The 13,756-nt window shown below is 51.3% G+C and overlaps 1 protein-coding gene across 1 annotated transcript; it reads left to right on the top strand.

Moving 5' to 3' along the window:
• The first annotated feature begins 322 nt into the window (after positions 1-322).
• On the top strand, positions 323-13,736 carry LOC137898001 (extended synaptotagmin-1-like). The gene is given in 41 exon segments (XM_068741996.1): positions 323-868; positions 1,527-1,568; positions 2,253-2,387; positions 2,464-2,537; positions 2,621-2,693; positions 2,790-2,879; positions 2,977-3,032; positions 3,159-3,279; positions 3,347-3,523; positions 3,661-3,743; positions 3,912-3,960; positions 4,051-4,140; positions 4,211-4,306; positions 4,712-4,783; positions 4,859-4,945; positions 5,024-5,173; positions 5,289-5,402; positions 5,499-5,675; positions 5,750-5,835; positions 5,914-5,962; positions 6,132-6,221; positions 6,300-6,395; positions 8,591-8,662; positions 9,002-9,088; positions 9,168-9,314; positions 9,394-9,527; positions 9,809-9,914; positions 9,994-10,064; positions 10,153-10,294; positions 10,459-10,635; positions 10,713-10,795; positions 10,975-11,023; positions 11,474-11,545; positions 11,627-11,713; positions 11,793-11,948; positions 11,951-12,001; positions 12,034-12,167; positions 12,441-12,572; positions 12,691-12,793; positions 12,966-13,015; positions 13,102-13,736. Coding segments are annotated over 41 exon segments (4,434 nt in total). The 3' UTR covers positions 13,130-13,736.
• Positions 13,737-13,756: the final 20 nt, after the last annotated feature.

Raw genomic sequence — 13,756 nt, 5'->3', positions numbered from 1 at the left:
AGCAGTAACTTGTTTTTCTTTTTTTTCTTGCTCCGGTCGGTGGGCGTGTTTTCGTCCGGATAACGGGACTCGAGGAGCGGAATTTGTTGCCAGACGCCTCCCGAGGATCTCCGAACCCAAAATCTCTCCGACGGAACTCGTAAAAGCGTCTAAACATCGCAGGAGCTCCATGGATCAGTGAAGAGGACGAGGAGCCGCGGCCGTTCGGATCAGCCGGGCCGGGATGAAACTCTGAAGTTTCTTTCATCAGCTCTGTTTAGCGTCAGCGCCAAAGCTTGTTGTTTGTTTGTTCTAGTCGGACTCGGGAGGTAACTTCATCACAATGCGGAGCGAAAAGCCCGAACCGAGCGAGCCGAAAGGCGCCGAGCCGCGTCCGAGCGCAGGCGGGCCGGAGCAGAAAGCGCTGCGCGCCGCGGCGCACGACGCGGCGCACGGCGCGGCGCACGGCGCGGCGCACGGCGCGGCGCACGGCGCGGCGCACGGCGCGGCGCACGGCGCGGCGCACGGCGCGGCGCACGGCGCGGCGCACGGCGCGGCGCACGGCGCGGCGCACGGCGCGGCGCACGGCGCGGCGCACGGCGCGGCGCACGGCGCGGCGCACGGCGCGCCCGGACCCAGAGGGGTCAGCGCCGTGGCCGTGCTCTGGACGTTCGGTAAGTGTCTGGGAGCCCTGCTGCCCGTCTACCTGGCCGGCTTCTACCGGGTCAGCACCAGCCTGCTGGTGTTCGGGACGATGATCTACACGGGATGGAAGCACGCACGGGAGGCCAAAGAGGCGCGCATGAGGACGGCCACGCAGTTCACCGACGACGAGGAGGAGCAGACATTCAGGACAATGTCCAGCATCAGACGGGAGCTTCCGGCGTGGGTGAGAAATGTCCCGTGGATCAGCTGGGATGAGGGGATGAGGGGATGAAGGGATGAGGGGATGAAGACGTCCCAGCGTGGCCATGATGAAGATTAGAGACAGTTGCGTTGTTAATTCACCTCCACGTTTAGAGGAAGATAGTTCTGGAATATGCAGAAGCTTCTATAAATATATTTATATTTAATTGACTTTGTTTGTATTTGGAGATGAAACAGTTTTGATTTCGCATAATGAGGAATTTGGAGTAACAGCAATACTTAAAGTCATCTGACCGGAAAACCGTAAACCCAGAGTGTAAATATATCCAAGATGAAGTTCTGACTCAGCATCTGGCCACACCCTGTTCCTGCGGATCCTTTTATAATTGTAGTGATTGCTGGCAGGCATGCCCACATCACAGGACTGTGTGCCTCCTCTTACTTTGTGCCTCCTCTTTAGTTAGTCCTGAAAATATGAATCAAAAATGCATTTCTGCAAAGAACTAGAGTCAAAAGCAAATCCTAAAATAAGCATCCATAGTCAAATCGCCGGTTGTTCCTCTGAGCTTCATTTCCTTTGGAGATCTTTTGCATTCCTATTGATTAGCCTTCGTCATCCATTGAGCCTATTTTTAGCATGTTTCCTGAATGTATTTTTTATATATTTTTTCCCCCTTCAGGTCAACTTCCCAGATGTGGAGAAGGTGGAGTGGTTGAATAAGGTACAGGATTCGTGTTTTCCTATCCTGCGTGCGTCCACAGCAAACACGCCGGCTGATGTGCTAACTGCTGCGTGAACAGCTGCAGATAGCTGCTGCTGCCATGTTGAGGGAAAGCAAAGGCCCCACCCCCCACGACTGTAGACACATTGTCTGCACTGCAAAAGAGCAGGCCCGAAGCCAGGACGCCCGCTCAACATTTCCACTTCACTGCAGGCGAGCTTGAGGAGGAGGAGGAGGAGGAGGAGCTAAATAGAACTGCAGCCATTGTCACGCCCCCGTTTGTCTGAAATTAATATTGGCACGCAGAAATAAAAGCGCCGCTCTGGTGACGCCACGAGATCTAAGCTGCAGAAGGTCCGGACAAAGCAGAGTTTTGAGGCTGGATACTGGAGGGGGGGGGCAGGAGTCTGATGACTCACCTTCCACTTATGTCAGGCTGCAGACCAACAGTCACAAGCAAACCGCGCGGCCGCCTCTCGTTCTTTCCGTTTGAGTAAAGTCTAAAGCGAACGCACGAGAATGAGGAGACTCAAATGGCCGCCGCCGCCGTTCCCTCTGTTGCTCATGGGAGCCGAGGCGTTTGTCCAACAGCTTTTGTGGCTAAAATGACAAAAGTCGAGCTGCAGAAGTCGTCTCTGGCTTTCAGGGACGTTCCCGTAACCGCGTCACTGCTGGCCTTCCCAGGTGCTGCAGCAGGTGTGGCCGTTCGTCGGGCAGTACCTGGAGAAACTGCTGGTGGAGACCATCGCCCCGTCCATCAGAGCCTCCAGCGCCCACCTCCAGACCCTCAGCTTCACGAAAGTAGACATGGGAGACAAGGTAACGCCGCGGGGGGGGGCTAGCTGTAACGCCTGCCGCAGAGATTCACGTGACCACGCCGTGGATTTGCTTCCAGGCTATGAAGGTCGTCGGGATCAAGGCTCACACAGAGAACGACAAAGGGCAGGTCCTGCTGGATCTCTACATCAGGTGAGCGGATTCACGCGCCGCCAGTTTGCCGTGGCCCTCGGAAGGCGCTATGGTAAAGGGCATCGCCGGTCTTCTGCCCTCAGCTACGTCGGGAACGTCGAGATCAATGTCGAGGTGAAGAGATACTTCTGCAAAGCTGGGGTCAAAGGGATACAGGTCAGTCTCCGCCACGTGTCACCCGGAGGGCGTGACCTCCGCGTCACGCACGCCGTCTGTCAGCGTTTATTCACGTTCCTTCTTCTTTTCCTGCAGCTGCGCGGGATGATGCGGGTGATTCTGGAGCCCCTGATCGGAGACGTCCCCATCGTGGGCGCGGTCACCATGTTCTTCATCCAGCGGCCGGTATGTCCTCCTCCTCGCCCCCCCCTCATTCCTGTAACCATGGCGTTTCTTGCCCTTCACGCCGTCGAGCACATTCTTCCCTCTTATCTCTTGGCAGACGCTCGACATCAACTGGACCGGACTGACTAATTTGCTCGACATCCCGGGACTGAAGTGAGTCATGAAATACTCTCGCCAGTTTGCACGTCGGTAAAAAGCCGCGGCCTTAAATGGAAACGTCTCCAAGCAGCTGCTACGGCTGCGCGTTCCCACTGACATGCCGTTTGTGCCTCGTCTCAGCATCATGTCCGACAGCATGATCATGGACGCCATCGCCTCCTTCTTGGTGCTGCCCAACCGCCTGGTGGTGCCCCTGGTTCAGGGCCTGCATGTGGCCCAGCTCCGCTCGCCCCTACCCAGGGTAAAGCCTCTGTTACTTCCACATCGGGTTCTGTTTCCGGAACGCGTCACGCTCGGTTCTTTCTCAGGGGGTGGTGCGCATCCACCTGCTGGAAGCGCAGGGCCTCGCCGCCAAGGACAGCTACGTGAAAGGGGTGATGGCCGGCTTGTCGGACCCCTACGCCATCCTGAGGGTCGGCCCCCAGACCTTCACCTCCAAACACGCGGACAACACAGACTCTCCGAAGTGGCAGGAAACGTATGAGGTATACGAAGACGGGCTGGGGGGGGGAGGGTCCGATCATGTCCCATTTCACTCCGTCACGGCGCCGGTGATGCTCCATTCAGGCCGTAGCAACCCCTCTGTCAGTCCTCATGTCCCTGCGTGTGTCCGTCACATCAGGTCATTGTCCACGAGGTGCCGGGTCAAGAGTTGGAGGTGGAGCTTTACGACAAAGACCCAGACCAGGATGATTTCCTGGGCAGGTACTTCATGCCTCTCGTGCTCCTTGTTGAAGCGCCACATCCTCATCACTCTTCATCCTTCCCCAATGATGCGTTTTTGGAGATGCACCTTTGTTTGTACTCTTAAAGACACGGCTCGAGTCCTCGCTATGCTGCGATCGATATTTCTTTTCCGTTCTCACACACCAGGGCCAAGTTGGATTTGGGCATTGTGAAGAAATCCATCGTTGTCGATGACGTAAGTAAAAAGCTGCAAACATCTCGTTCACACTCAACGTGTGAACGTTAACCTTGAAGTGCCAACACGCCTTTGCAACGACCCCCCCAGTGGTTCACCCTGACGGACGCTCCCACGGGACGGGTCCATTTCCGACTGGAGTGGCTGTCTCTGCTTCCCAGCCCCGATCGACTTGAGCAGGTTTGCTTCTTTTCTATCCCTGCTTAAACGACGACGTTCCAAATAATCTCTGTTTTCAACTCCCCTCCAGGTCCTCAAGAGGAATGAAAGCGTCACCAGCAAGGCAGGCGATCCGCCCTCTTCGGCCATCTTGGTCGTATACCTGGACAAGGCGGAGGCTCTTCCTGTGAGTCGGCGTCTGTCCTCAGCTCAGAGCTGCTTCCTGCGGCAGGAGGCTGAACTGAAGCTGTTTGACATTCTTTAAATCTCTGGCCTCGGCCTGCGACCCCGGGAGCGAGGACGAGTGTGACTTTCTGCTGTCTTTGTCATATGTAAAATGGAGCCGCAGTGAAACACACTCGTTGTTTTTGATTTTCACTGCGAGGCAGATTTCCACTTTGCGGCTGTGAGCCGTGACGTCGCTGCTTCCTGCCTGCCGTTCGTGCCTTTGTTGTGGCGTTATCGTCAGTATGAGGCGCATCGAATCCGAAGCTGTTAGAAGACAATTCTTCTTATTCCTGTGCTGCGGGTCACAAATCATTCACGCACCTTTCTTTGTCTTCATGCATCCCTTTCATTTGTTTTTTTTTAGATGAAGAAGGGGAATAAAGAGCCCAATCCTATGGTGCAGTTGTGTGTGCAGGATGTCACGAGAGAGAGCAAGGTACATCTAACGGGAACGTGCGTTACGATACCGTCGGTTGGGTTGTAAATGCGTCCCGTTCATTGCTGCCCGTAGACGTGTCACGCCGCCGTTAATCCGGAATGGGAGGAGGCTTTCACCTTCTTCATCCAGGATCCTCGCAAGCAGGACATCGATATTCAGGTGACTATTCGCTTCTCTGCTGCAATGCTAGAAACCTTGTTTTGTCGTGGTCTTACCCCGGCATGATGAATTATCCAGGTGAAGGACGCTGACCGCGTGCAGACGCTGGGCAGCCTGAGCATCCCCGTGTCCCGCCTGCTGTCCAGTCCCGATCTTCGTCTGGACCAGTGGTTCCAGTTGGACAACTCTGGATCCGCCAGCCGCATCTACGTCAACGCTGTCCTCAGGGTAAGTGGCAACGACGAAGTAATGCAAAAAAACGTCGGCGGTTATTAACGAGAGGTTACAGAAGTTGTTTTTCTAATGTAATGTCGACATTCCGGGATTCTCTGTTCAATCCCAGGTCCTCTGGTTGGACGAGGAACGTATTGCATCAAGTGTGTCGTCCAATCTGGAGGGGGGGGTTTCCAAACCGCTGCCACAGCAGACCTGCCCCCATCCCAGCTTTGCCACAGAGGTAATGCGGGATACTTTAATGGCAGCTTTCACTCAGGACTGTCGCGTACTTACATGATGTGTAAATTCTTCTTCTTCTTCTTTTTTTTATTTTTAGGGACTGCTGAGAATCCACCTGTTGGCAGGGCAGAATCTCGTTCCCAAAGATAACCTGATGGGGGGCATGGTTAAAGGGAAGAGTGATCCCTACGTCAGCGTGAACATCGGAGGGGAAACGTTTACGAGTCAGGTCATCAAGGCCAATCTCAACCCCACGTGGAATGAGATGTATGAGGTAAAAGAAAAAGAGCAAGCCTTTTCATTCAGTGTTCCTTCTCCAGCCTTCTGACGCTTCCGTTTTCCCCTCAGGTGATTCTCACAGAGCTGCCCGGCCAGGAGCTGCGTGTGGAGGTGTCTGATAAAGACATGGACATGAAGGACGATTTCATGGGCAGGTAGAGTCGGAATGAATTCACCTGCACCACATTTATCTACAAGGATTCATTCAAGGTTTATTCTAATCCCACGTGAAGGCTGGAGATCAATCTGAAGGACATCATTGATTCCCAGTACACCGATCAGGTATTTCCAATCACGTTTTTTTAATATTCTGCTGATCGCTGATGAGATAAGTTGAGATAAGGATGTCAGTGCTAAAAGCTCTTGTGGTTTCTCGCCACCACAGACTCGCTGTTTTTGGGTATTTTCCTTCCTGCTCTCGCCGGTAAAACCACTTCTCATCTTTTCTCAGTGGTTCTCGCTCACCGGCGTGAAGTCCGGTCGGATTCACATGGTTCTGGAGTGGGTTCCCACAGCCTCCGAGTCGGATGCCGTGGACCAAGTGAGCATTCCCGGATGAGTGGCGTGGTAAAGGATCTTTCCTCTGAAGTTCAGTCCACTCTAACTGGACTTTCTGCAGGTTCTTCAGTTCTATTCCCGACAGTCCTACCAAAACAAGGCGGTTCCCTCGGCGGGCCTGTTGTTCGTCTTCATCGAGCAAGCCGACGGATTGCCGGTAATACGCTTAGGAGAAGCCGTGAATCGTGATATTGCACGTTATTTCCTTCTCATTGTCACTTTTTTCCGCTGCAGGTTAAGAAGAGTGGGAAGGAGCCCAAAGTGGGAGCCGAGATCACTCTCAGAGAAATGAGCAGGAAAACGACGGTAAGGCGTCGCACCCCGTTCCGGTTTCCAGCTGATGGTAAGAATGGAAGGAAATCTGTTAGTGACGACTGACCCTTGCGTCCCTGAAGGTGTGCGATCGGACGACGTCCCCTCAGTGGAACGAGGCGTTCTGCTTCCCGGTCCGAGACCCCAGAAAAGATTTCCTTGTTCTAAAGGTCAGGATGCAATCATGCATCATGTCAGTCATGCAGATGCAAACGGCGCACGCTAACCGCTGGTTTGTGTGTCTGTGGGTTTTATTTTTAGCTTTCCCATAACTGGGCCTTGCCGATGGGTTCTCTGGTGGTTCCCATCAGTGAGCTGCTCTCTGAACCAGAGCTGGTCCTGGACCAGTGGTTTAACCTGGATGGGGCCTCACCTGAGAGCCAGCTTCTTCTGAGAGCTGAGCTGAAGGTGATCTTTCCGTCCGTTTCTCTGCCATTTCCACTGGTTTTCATTTGACTACAGGTCCTTTAGTTGTGTCTCCGACTCTCCGCAGATGCTGATTCCGAGCAAATTTCCCGGTGCAACGGGTAAAGCCAGGGCCGCGTCAGCATCAGAACCCTCGCCTGCTCAGCTGAAACGGGAGACGGAGGCGGCGCTGAGGTGAGACGCTCGAGAAAAAGGCCTGTGTTCATTCTGCATTGGCCCATACGCTCTCTTTCATACTCCTCCTGCTGTTTTTAGGACAAGTTCAGTGGCTGCTCCTCCAGTGGAGGATATCGCCTCATCGGTGACCTTACCCAAGGTCGACGTGGAGGAACCAGCAGCGGATGTGCCTGAAGACAAGGAGGAAGAAGCGACGCTCCCTGCTGTGGCGCAGCCTCCCCATTCCTCCCCAGACCCCGGCTTTGCCAGTGAGGTAAAACAGCAGAGGGTCAATGCAACAGAACATCCAATTGCTAATTGATAACCCATCAGTATTGAGTAAATCAATCCCGTCCTGCAGGGGCTGCTCAGAATCATCCTGTTGGAGGCCCAGAGTTTGGTGGCCAAAGATAACAAGATGGGCGGCATGGTGAAGGGGAAGAGCGACCCTTACGCCAAGATCAGCGTCGGGGAGTTTGCGTTTAAGAGTTGTGTGATGAAGGAGAACCTCGACCCAGTGTGGAATGAGATGTTTGAGGTGTGTGTGAAGGGCTGCAGATGCTGATTTGAAGGAGCGGTTCTTTCTATGAACGGTTCTCTTCACCTCCAGGTTGTCCTGAGGCCGGAGTCAGGAGGACAGGAGCAAGTCCAAGTCGAGCTGTATGACAAGGACATGGACAAAGATGACTTCCTGGGCAGGTAGGGCTGTTATTATCAAAGTGGTGGACATTTAAAGAGGGGATAATAGTGCCTTTGATTTGATGTTTTGGCGCTCTTCATGGTCAGGCTCCACTGGTCACAAACTCATTTTGCTCTATTGTCTGCGAGCAGGTTCCAGATCAGCGTGGAAGACGTCACCCGCTCCCAGTACACAGACCAGGTGAGTGTTTCTTGTCTTATTGTAAGACAGCTGTTGCTGCAGGCTGAGCACAGACTGAAGCCAGTCCGTGTGACCCTCTGTAATAGTGGTACACCCTGAATGGCGTGAAGTCGGGGCGTGTGCGGCTGATACTGGAGTGGATACGGGGAGTGTCCCATAATGCCGCGCTGGACCAAGTGAGTGCTGCCTCTACCGTTTGGTTGTGTTTTAATCTGTGATTCGTGCATTTATTCCCGGTTTTAGCACCGTTCCAGATACGACACCTTTTCAGGTCCATGGCTCATCCGTGCTGATTGAAGGATCCCCCCCCCCCCTCCCCCCTTGATTTTCTGCTGCAGGTGAAGCAGCTGCAGTCTCTCCAGTCGCACCAGAACAAGGCTGTGCCCTCTGCAGCTCTGCTCTTCATTCATATGGACAGAGCGCACTCACTGCCTGTAAGCACGTTGTCAGACTGTTGGAGTGGCTGCAGATCGGGTCGATATGAGTCAGAAAGGTTCTTCTATTAAAAGAAGGAGGAAGTTGATGTCAGAACAGAACATCAATTCAGTCATTCAGCAAATTGTGCTCTTTGTATCCAGTTTAAGAAAAGTGGAAAGGAGCCCAAGGCTGGGGCTGAACTTGTTTTTGGCGACACAACCTACAGAACCAAGGTATGAGACAAACGATTAATGCACAAAGTAAACTCACTCACACAAAGTATATTTGTGTATTTTCATTATAATACACTGTGTGCTCTACTGTTAATTGATTTGTTTTTTTAATTGCCTCAAGTTTTCAGAAATATTATGTTAAAATAGCTAAAAAACGGATGCTTAAAACTCGAAAAGGGTACAATCTGGCGCCCCCTACTGGTAGTAGCTCCAAATACATGATTTAACAGTAATGCATGCTAATCCCAAGCTATATAATATAAGATTTCTTAATGAGAAACAACTTAATTAAAGAGTAGTGATCATAAACACTCACCTCTTCTCTTCTTCCATCTGAAGGTATGCGATCGCTCCAGGGCACCCCAGTGGAACGAGTCATTTTACTTCCTGGTTCACGACCCCACAGAGGAGATGCTCATCATCAAGGTGAGCTGCTGACTTGCCTTACAATGCTCATGAGCAGTGCCTGCAGCTTGCGGCCTCATTAACATTCTCTCCTCCGTAGTTGTCGAGTGCGTGGGACCAGCCAATGGGAGCGCTCGTCTTCCCGGTGAGGGAGCTGTTCTCTGAACCACGGCTGGTTCTGGACCGATGGATGCCTCTGGACGGAGCCTTACCTGAGAGTGAGATCCTACTGAGAGCAGAACTCAAAGTAAGAGAATACAAACCACACATTGGAGTATTATTGCCGTCATTGGTACACAGAGTAACTGAAAATGTATTTGTGACAGATCCTGAGCTCAAAGATGACTGAAGCGCCGCAGCCTTCAGGAACTGCTTCAGAGAAAGAGGCGGGCATTGAACCAACATTCAAAGCAGCCATTGAGGATGAGCAGATGAACAGATCCGAGCTGCCAACAGATGAGTGAGTTTATCAATAGATGCATCGCAACTCCGTGTACTAAAACTCACTGTACTACAATCATGTTGCTTGTAATTTAAATACAAAGACAAGAGGATTAAATACTCATTTTCAAACATGAACAAAAACTACAGTCACTAAATTGGCACCGGTTGGTGGAAGCAGGAAGGTCAAAGGCCAAAAATGGATTTCATATTCACCTTTAAGGCACGATTTAAAATGCTCTGTTAATAAATCCACTCGGGGATTTGCGGCGTTCTGTAAACACAGTGTTTATTTTCCAGCCATCTGAAACACCCGGCAGCAGCAGAAGAAGAAGAAGAAGACACTGAAGCCTCCGCGGATCACCCGGCCGCCCTCCGCTGTGAGGCTCAGACATTCCCTCCTGCGGTGAGTCACGGCGCATTTCAGGCCGTTTGTTGTCTTCCGTGTCTATTTTCACGCTTCGTAACCCTCGTGTGTCGCTCAGCTGATCGAGGAACCAACGGATCCAGAGGATTGTTCCACGCCATCAGACGACTTCGGACCGCAAACGGAGGAGTGAGCAAAAACAACAAAACACAAACTACTTTTTACAAACTGGTAGAATGAAACTACACTTGTACATAATTCTGCTTCCTGTATGCAGCACCGGCTTAGACAGCCTCGCTCAGGCCACCATGACTGGTCTTCCTGTTGACACACTGGGACCAGCGACAGTCAGAGGAGTCCCCGACGCTGGAGAAGTTCTCCCCCCACATTCCACCCCCAGCCAGGACTTTGGTAAAGAGGTGGGTTCAGCTATCTGTGATCATTAGAGCGGAAGTTGAAGACTAATGTTCTTTATTCCTGTCCATTTTTACCTGTATTTACATTGTTTGAATCCATATAAACACACGTCCAGTAGCAGAGTGCATTAAAGAGTCCGTGCGTTTTTACACTTTTCCTCCTGTAGGGGGTGCTGAGGATTCACCTGCTGGAGGCCCAGAATCTGGTGGCCAAGGATAACTTGATGGGGGGCATGGTGAAAGGCAAGAGCGACCCCTATGTGAAGATCAACGTAGGGCGTGTTGCGTTCAAGAGCCACGTCGTCAAGGAGAATCTCAACCCCGCGTGGAACGAGATGTTTGAGGTATGAAGCGGCGTCTTCTGTCCGGATCTCGCCGCCCAAACGAAACCGTGTTCGGTACAAGTTCGTTTTTCTTACAGGCGGTTTTGAGCGGCGACGACGATCGTGAGATCAAATTCGAAGCGTTCGATAAGGATTTAGACTCCGACGATTTCCTCGGCAGGTGTGTGACCTTTTTTTTTTTTTTACTTGTCACAAGTTGTCAATATCATTGAATTAATAACTTTTATTAGCGCTCGAGATGATCAACGAGGCTAATCGATTATAGCAGATCTAATGTCATTTCCTCCTGAGATTCTGAGTTCTCTGTAAGGCATCTATCGATTTGTCTTGTGTTGACAGATTCACTGTCCAGCTGAGTGAGGTCATCAGGTCGCAGTACACAGATCAGGTTAGCCAAGAAGTCGCGTGACTTCCTGTCCATTCTGGATCTGAGACTTCCTCTGTGCTGAACGGCCTTCCCCCCCCCCCCGCAGTGGTACACCCTGAACGGCGTGAAGTCCGGGCGGGTCCACCTCCTGCTGGAATGGGTTCCGACGGTGTCGCGCTCCGCCGCGCTCGATCAGGTCGGCCCCCCCGCCCCCCCCCCCCCCAGCCTCGGAGCAGCCTTACTGATTCTCATTCGACACACTGAATCCGGCTGTGCTTCCTGTCGCAGGTGCTGCAGCTCCAGTCCCTCCAGGCGTTTCGGAACCAAGCCGTCCCTGCTGCGGCGCTGCTCTTCGTCCACGTCGACAGAGCTCGCTCTTTGCCCGTGAGTCGCCTGCAAGGTGCAGCAGCAACAAAAAAAAAAAGCTTCCCTCGCGTTCTGAAACTGGAACGCTTCTCTCCTCCTTCACAGTTAAAGAAGAGTGGAAAGGAGCCCAAAGCAGGAGCTGAGCTTGTTCTGGGTGAAACAAGCTACAGAACCCAAGTGCGACCTTTTGATGTTGTAACTTCAATCGGGTGGATCAAGTACGACCGTTAACGTCTTGTTTTATTCCTCTCTTTGAAGCTGTGCGACCGCAGCACCAGCCCCGAGTGGAACGAGTCCTTCTACTTCCTGGTTCACGATCCGAAACGCCAGATGCTCGTGATAAAGGCAAGAGGCTCGCGTCCATCGGGTTCATGAGCAGGACTAGCGGGCCGGATGTTTCACTCTGTCCCGTCTCGTGTCCCAGCTGTCCAGCGGTTGGGACCAGCCAATGGGATCCCTGGTGGTGCTGGTCAAGGAGCTGCTTGCAGAGCCGAAGCTGGTCCTGGACCAGTGGTTCAACCTGGACGGCGCCTCACCTGATAGTCAAATGCTGCTGAGGGCCGAACTCAAGGTGAGGAGCCCGTCTCTAAACACGCAAAGGCTCTTAGTATTAAACAACAACGCTCGATACTCGTTCTTGTTTTTGGCATCAATAGATTCTGGAGTCCAAAATGGTGGATCTGATCGGAGGAGGCGCGCTGCCTTGTGCTGCCTCCGGATCAGGAAGCGGCCAGGTGAAGCTGTCCCTTTCGTACGCCGCGCAGCAGAGACAGCTCACCGTCACCGTCCACGGCTGCAGGTGTGCTTCCTCCAGATGTTGTGGAACGTGGCCCGTTTCAGCTTTTATTTTATTGCATCATGACATAAATTCCTCTCGTCTCTGATCCTGGCTTGAATAATTCTAACATGTGCAAGGCGTTAAAATATATAGTTTAAAGATGAAAATATCAAATGTAACACTTTACCTTTTAAGCTTTTCGGACAGCTGACTGTTTGCATGAGAACCTTTTTATGTTCTTTTGCTTTAACCTGTCAATTTATTGAAGATAATTATCTTTTTTTTTTTCCACAGAGGTTTGCCGTCTCAGAGTAAGGACGGCGTGGACAGCTACGTCTCCCTCGTGCTGCTGCCGGACAAAAGCAAGGCCACCAAGAGGAAGACGGTGGTGAAGAAGCGAGACCTCAACCCAGAGTACAACGAGAGGTAATAAGCTGTTTCTAAAGGGGCTTTATAACTACTTTATAACCAACTAGCGCCGCTACTTTAAAAATATCTAAAGCTCTTTGACAGAAATGTGATCCTCTTTGTCAATTCATGTAAGGTTTGAGTACGCTGTGGCTGAGGATGAGGTGAGGTTCAGACGACTCAGCGTGTCAGTGAAGAATAGCTCCGCCTCCTTCAGGAGCCGCGATGTCATTGGACAGGTCAGTCTCACCATCATTATTCCAGAATGTGGTGAAAACGTTACAGCGCTCTCGTGTTTAAATAGTCCGGTTAGATCCACATTTATTTCCGAGCCTCACATTCTTTCTGTTTTTTTGACTGTGCAGAAATGCCGCTCATAAAACGCGTGTTAATGTCATTGTTGCTCTTCAGGTGCTGATCGAGTTGGGTCAGCTTGACCTGATCGCCGGCGCCACAGAATGGTAAGCAGAGCAGAGGGAATCACCATTAAGGTGTTGCTGGTGGTTTAATTGTTTGTTTTATTAAAGTGTTCCTTTGTTTGTTCTAGGTTCACTCTGAAAGAAGACGCTGAATAGTCCTGCTTGCCGATGTCATAATAGAGTCACTGAGAATTCAGTCCACAAAGATGCCTTCTGCTTCCCACGTTTGCATACAGTACTACTGCACCAGTTGTGTGTGTGTGTGTGTGTGTGTGTGTGTGTGTGTGTGAACATATAACACCGAATAAGACTGCACTCTGAAATCATGCACGTCAGCACTCACCGAAGGAGTTGCAGGTTTGTGCGGACTGGAAGTCACTTTTACCAGAGGAAGCGTTCGTAAGTGAACGACGGACAGAGAATCAGTTTGTTTTGTTGCCAGGCTGCTTGGATTGAGAAGTGATTTCACGTTTTTATTAGAGTTTGTATCCCATGAAGGCTAAAGCTAAAGCAGTATTTTAGATCTAATAACAGGCTTTCATTTCAGTTATTTCATATTTCACAGCAGTTTGCCAAAGTTTGTCTGAAGATTATTTTTTATATATAGATATTGTAATCTACAAGGCATTAATGTGTCACACCCATGTCACAATATAATCATGGCATGTTTGATTTTTTTTTCTTTCTTTGTATATTTGCAAGCTTGCGGATCAAAGCTAAGAGCGTTTGTTGAAAGGTGGTGACAAAAATAAAGAGATTTTACACCTCAGTTTTGATTTTAAT

This window comes from Brachionichthys hirsutus, chromosome 8 (genome assembly GCF_040956055.1).
Source record: "Brachionichthys hirsutus isolate HB-005 chromosome 8, CSIRO-AGI_Bhir_v1, whole genome shotgun sequence".
NCBI lineage: Eukaryota > Metazoa > Chordata > Actinopteri > Lophiiformes > Brachionichthyidae > Brachionichthys > Brachionichthys hirsutus.
This window is presented reverse-complemented; position numbering and strand designations above follow the sequence as displayed.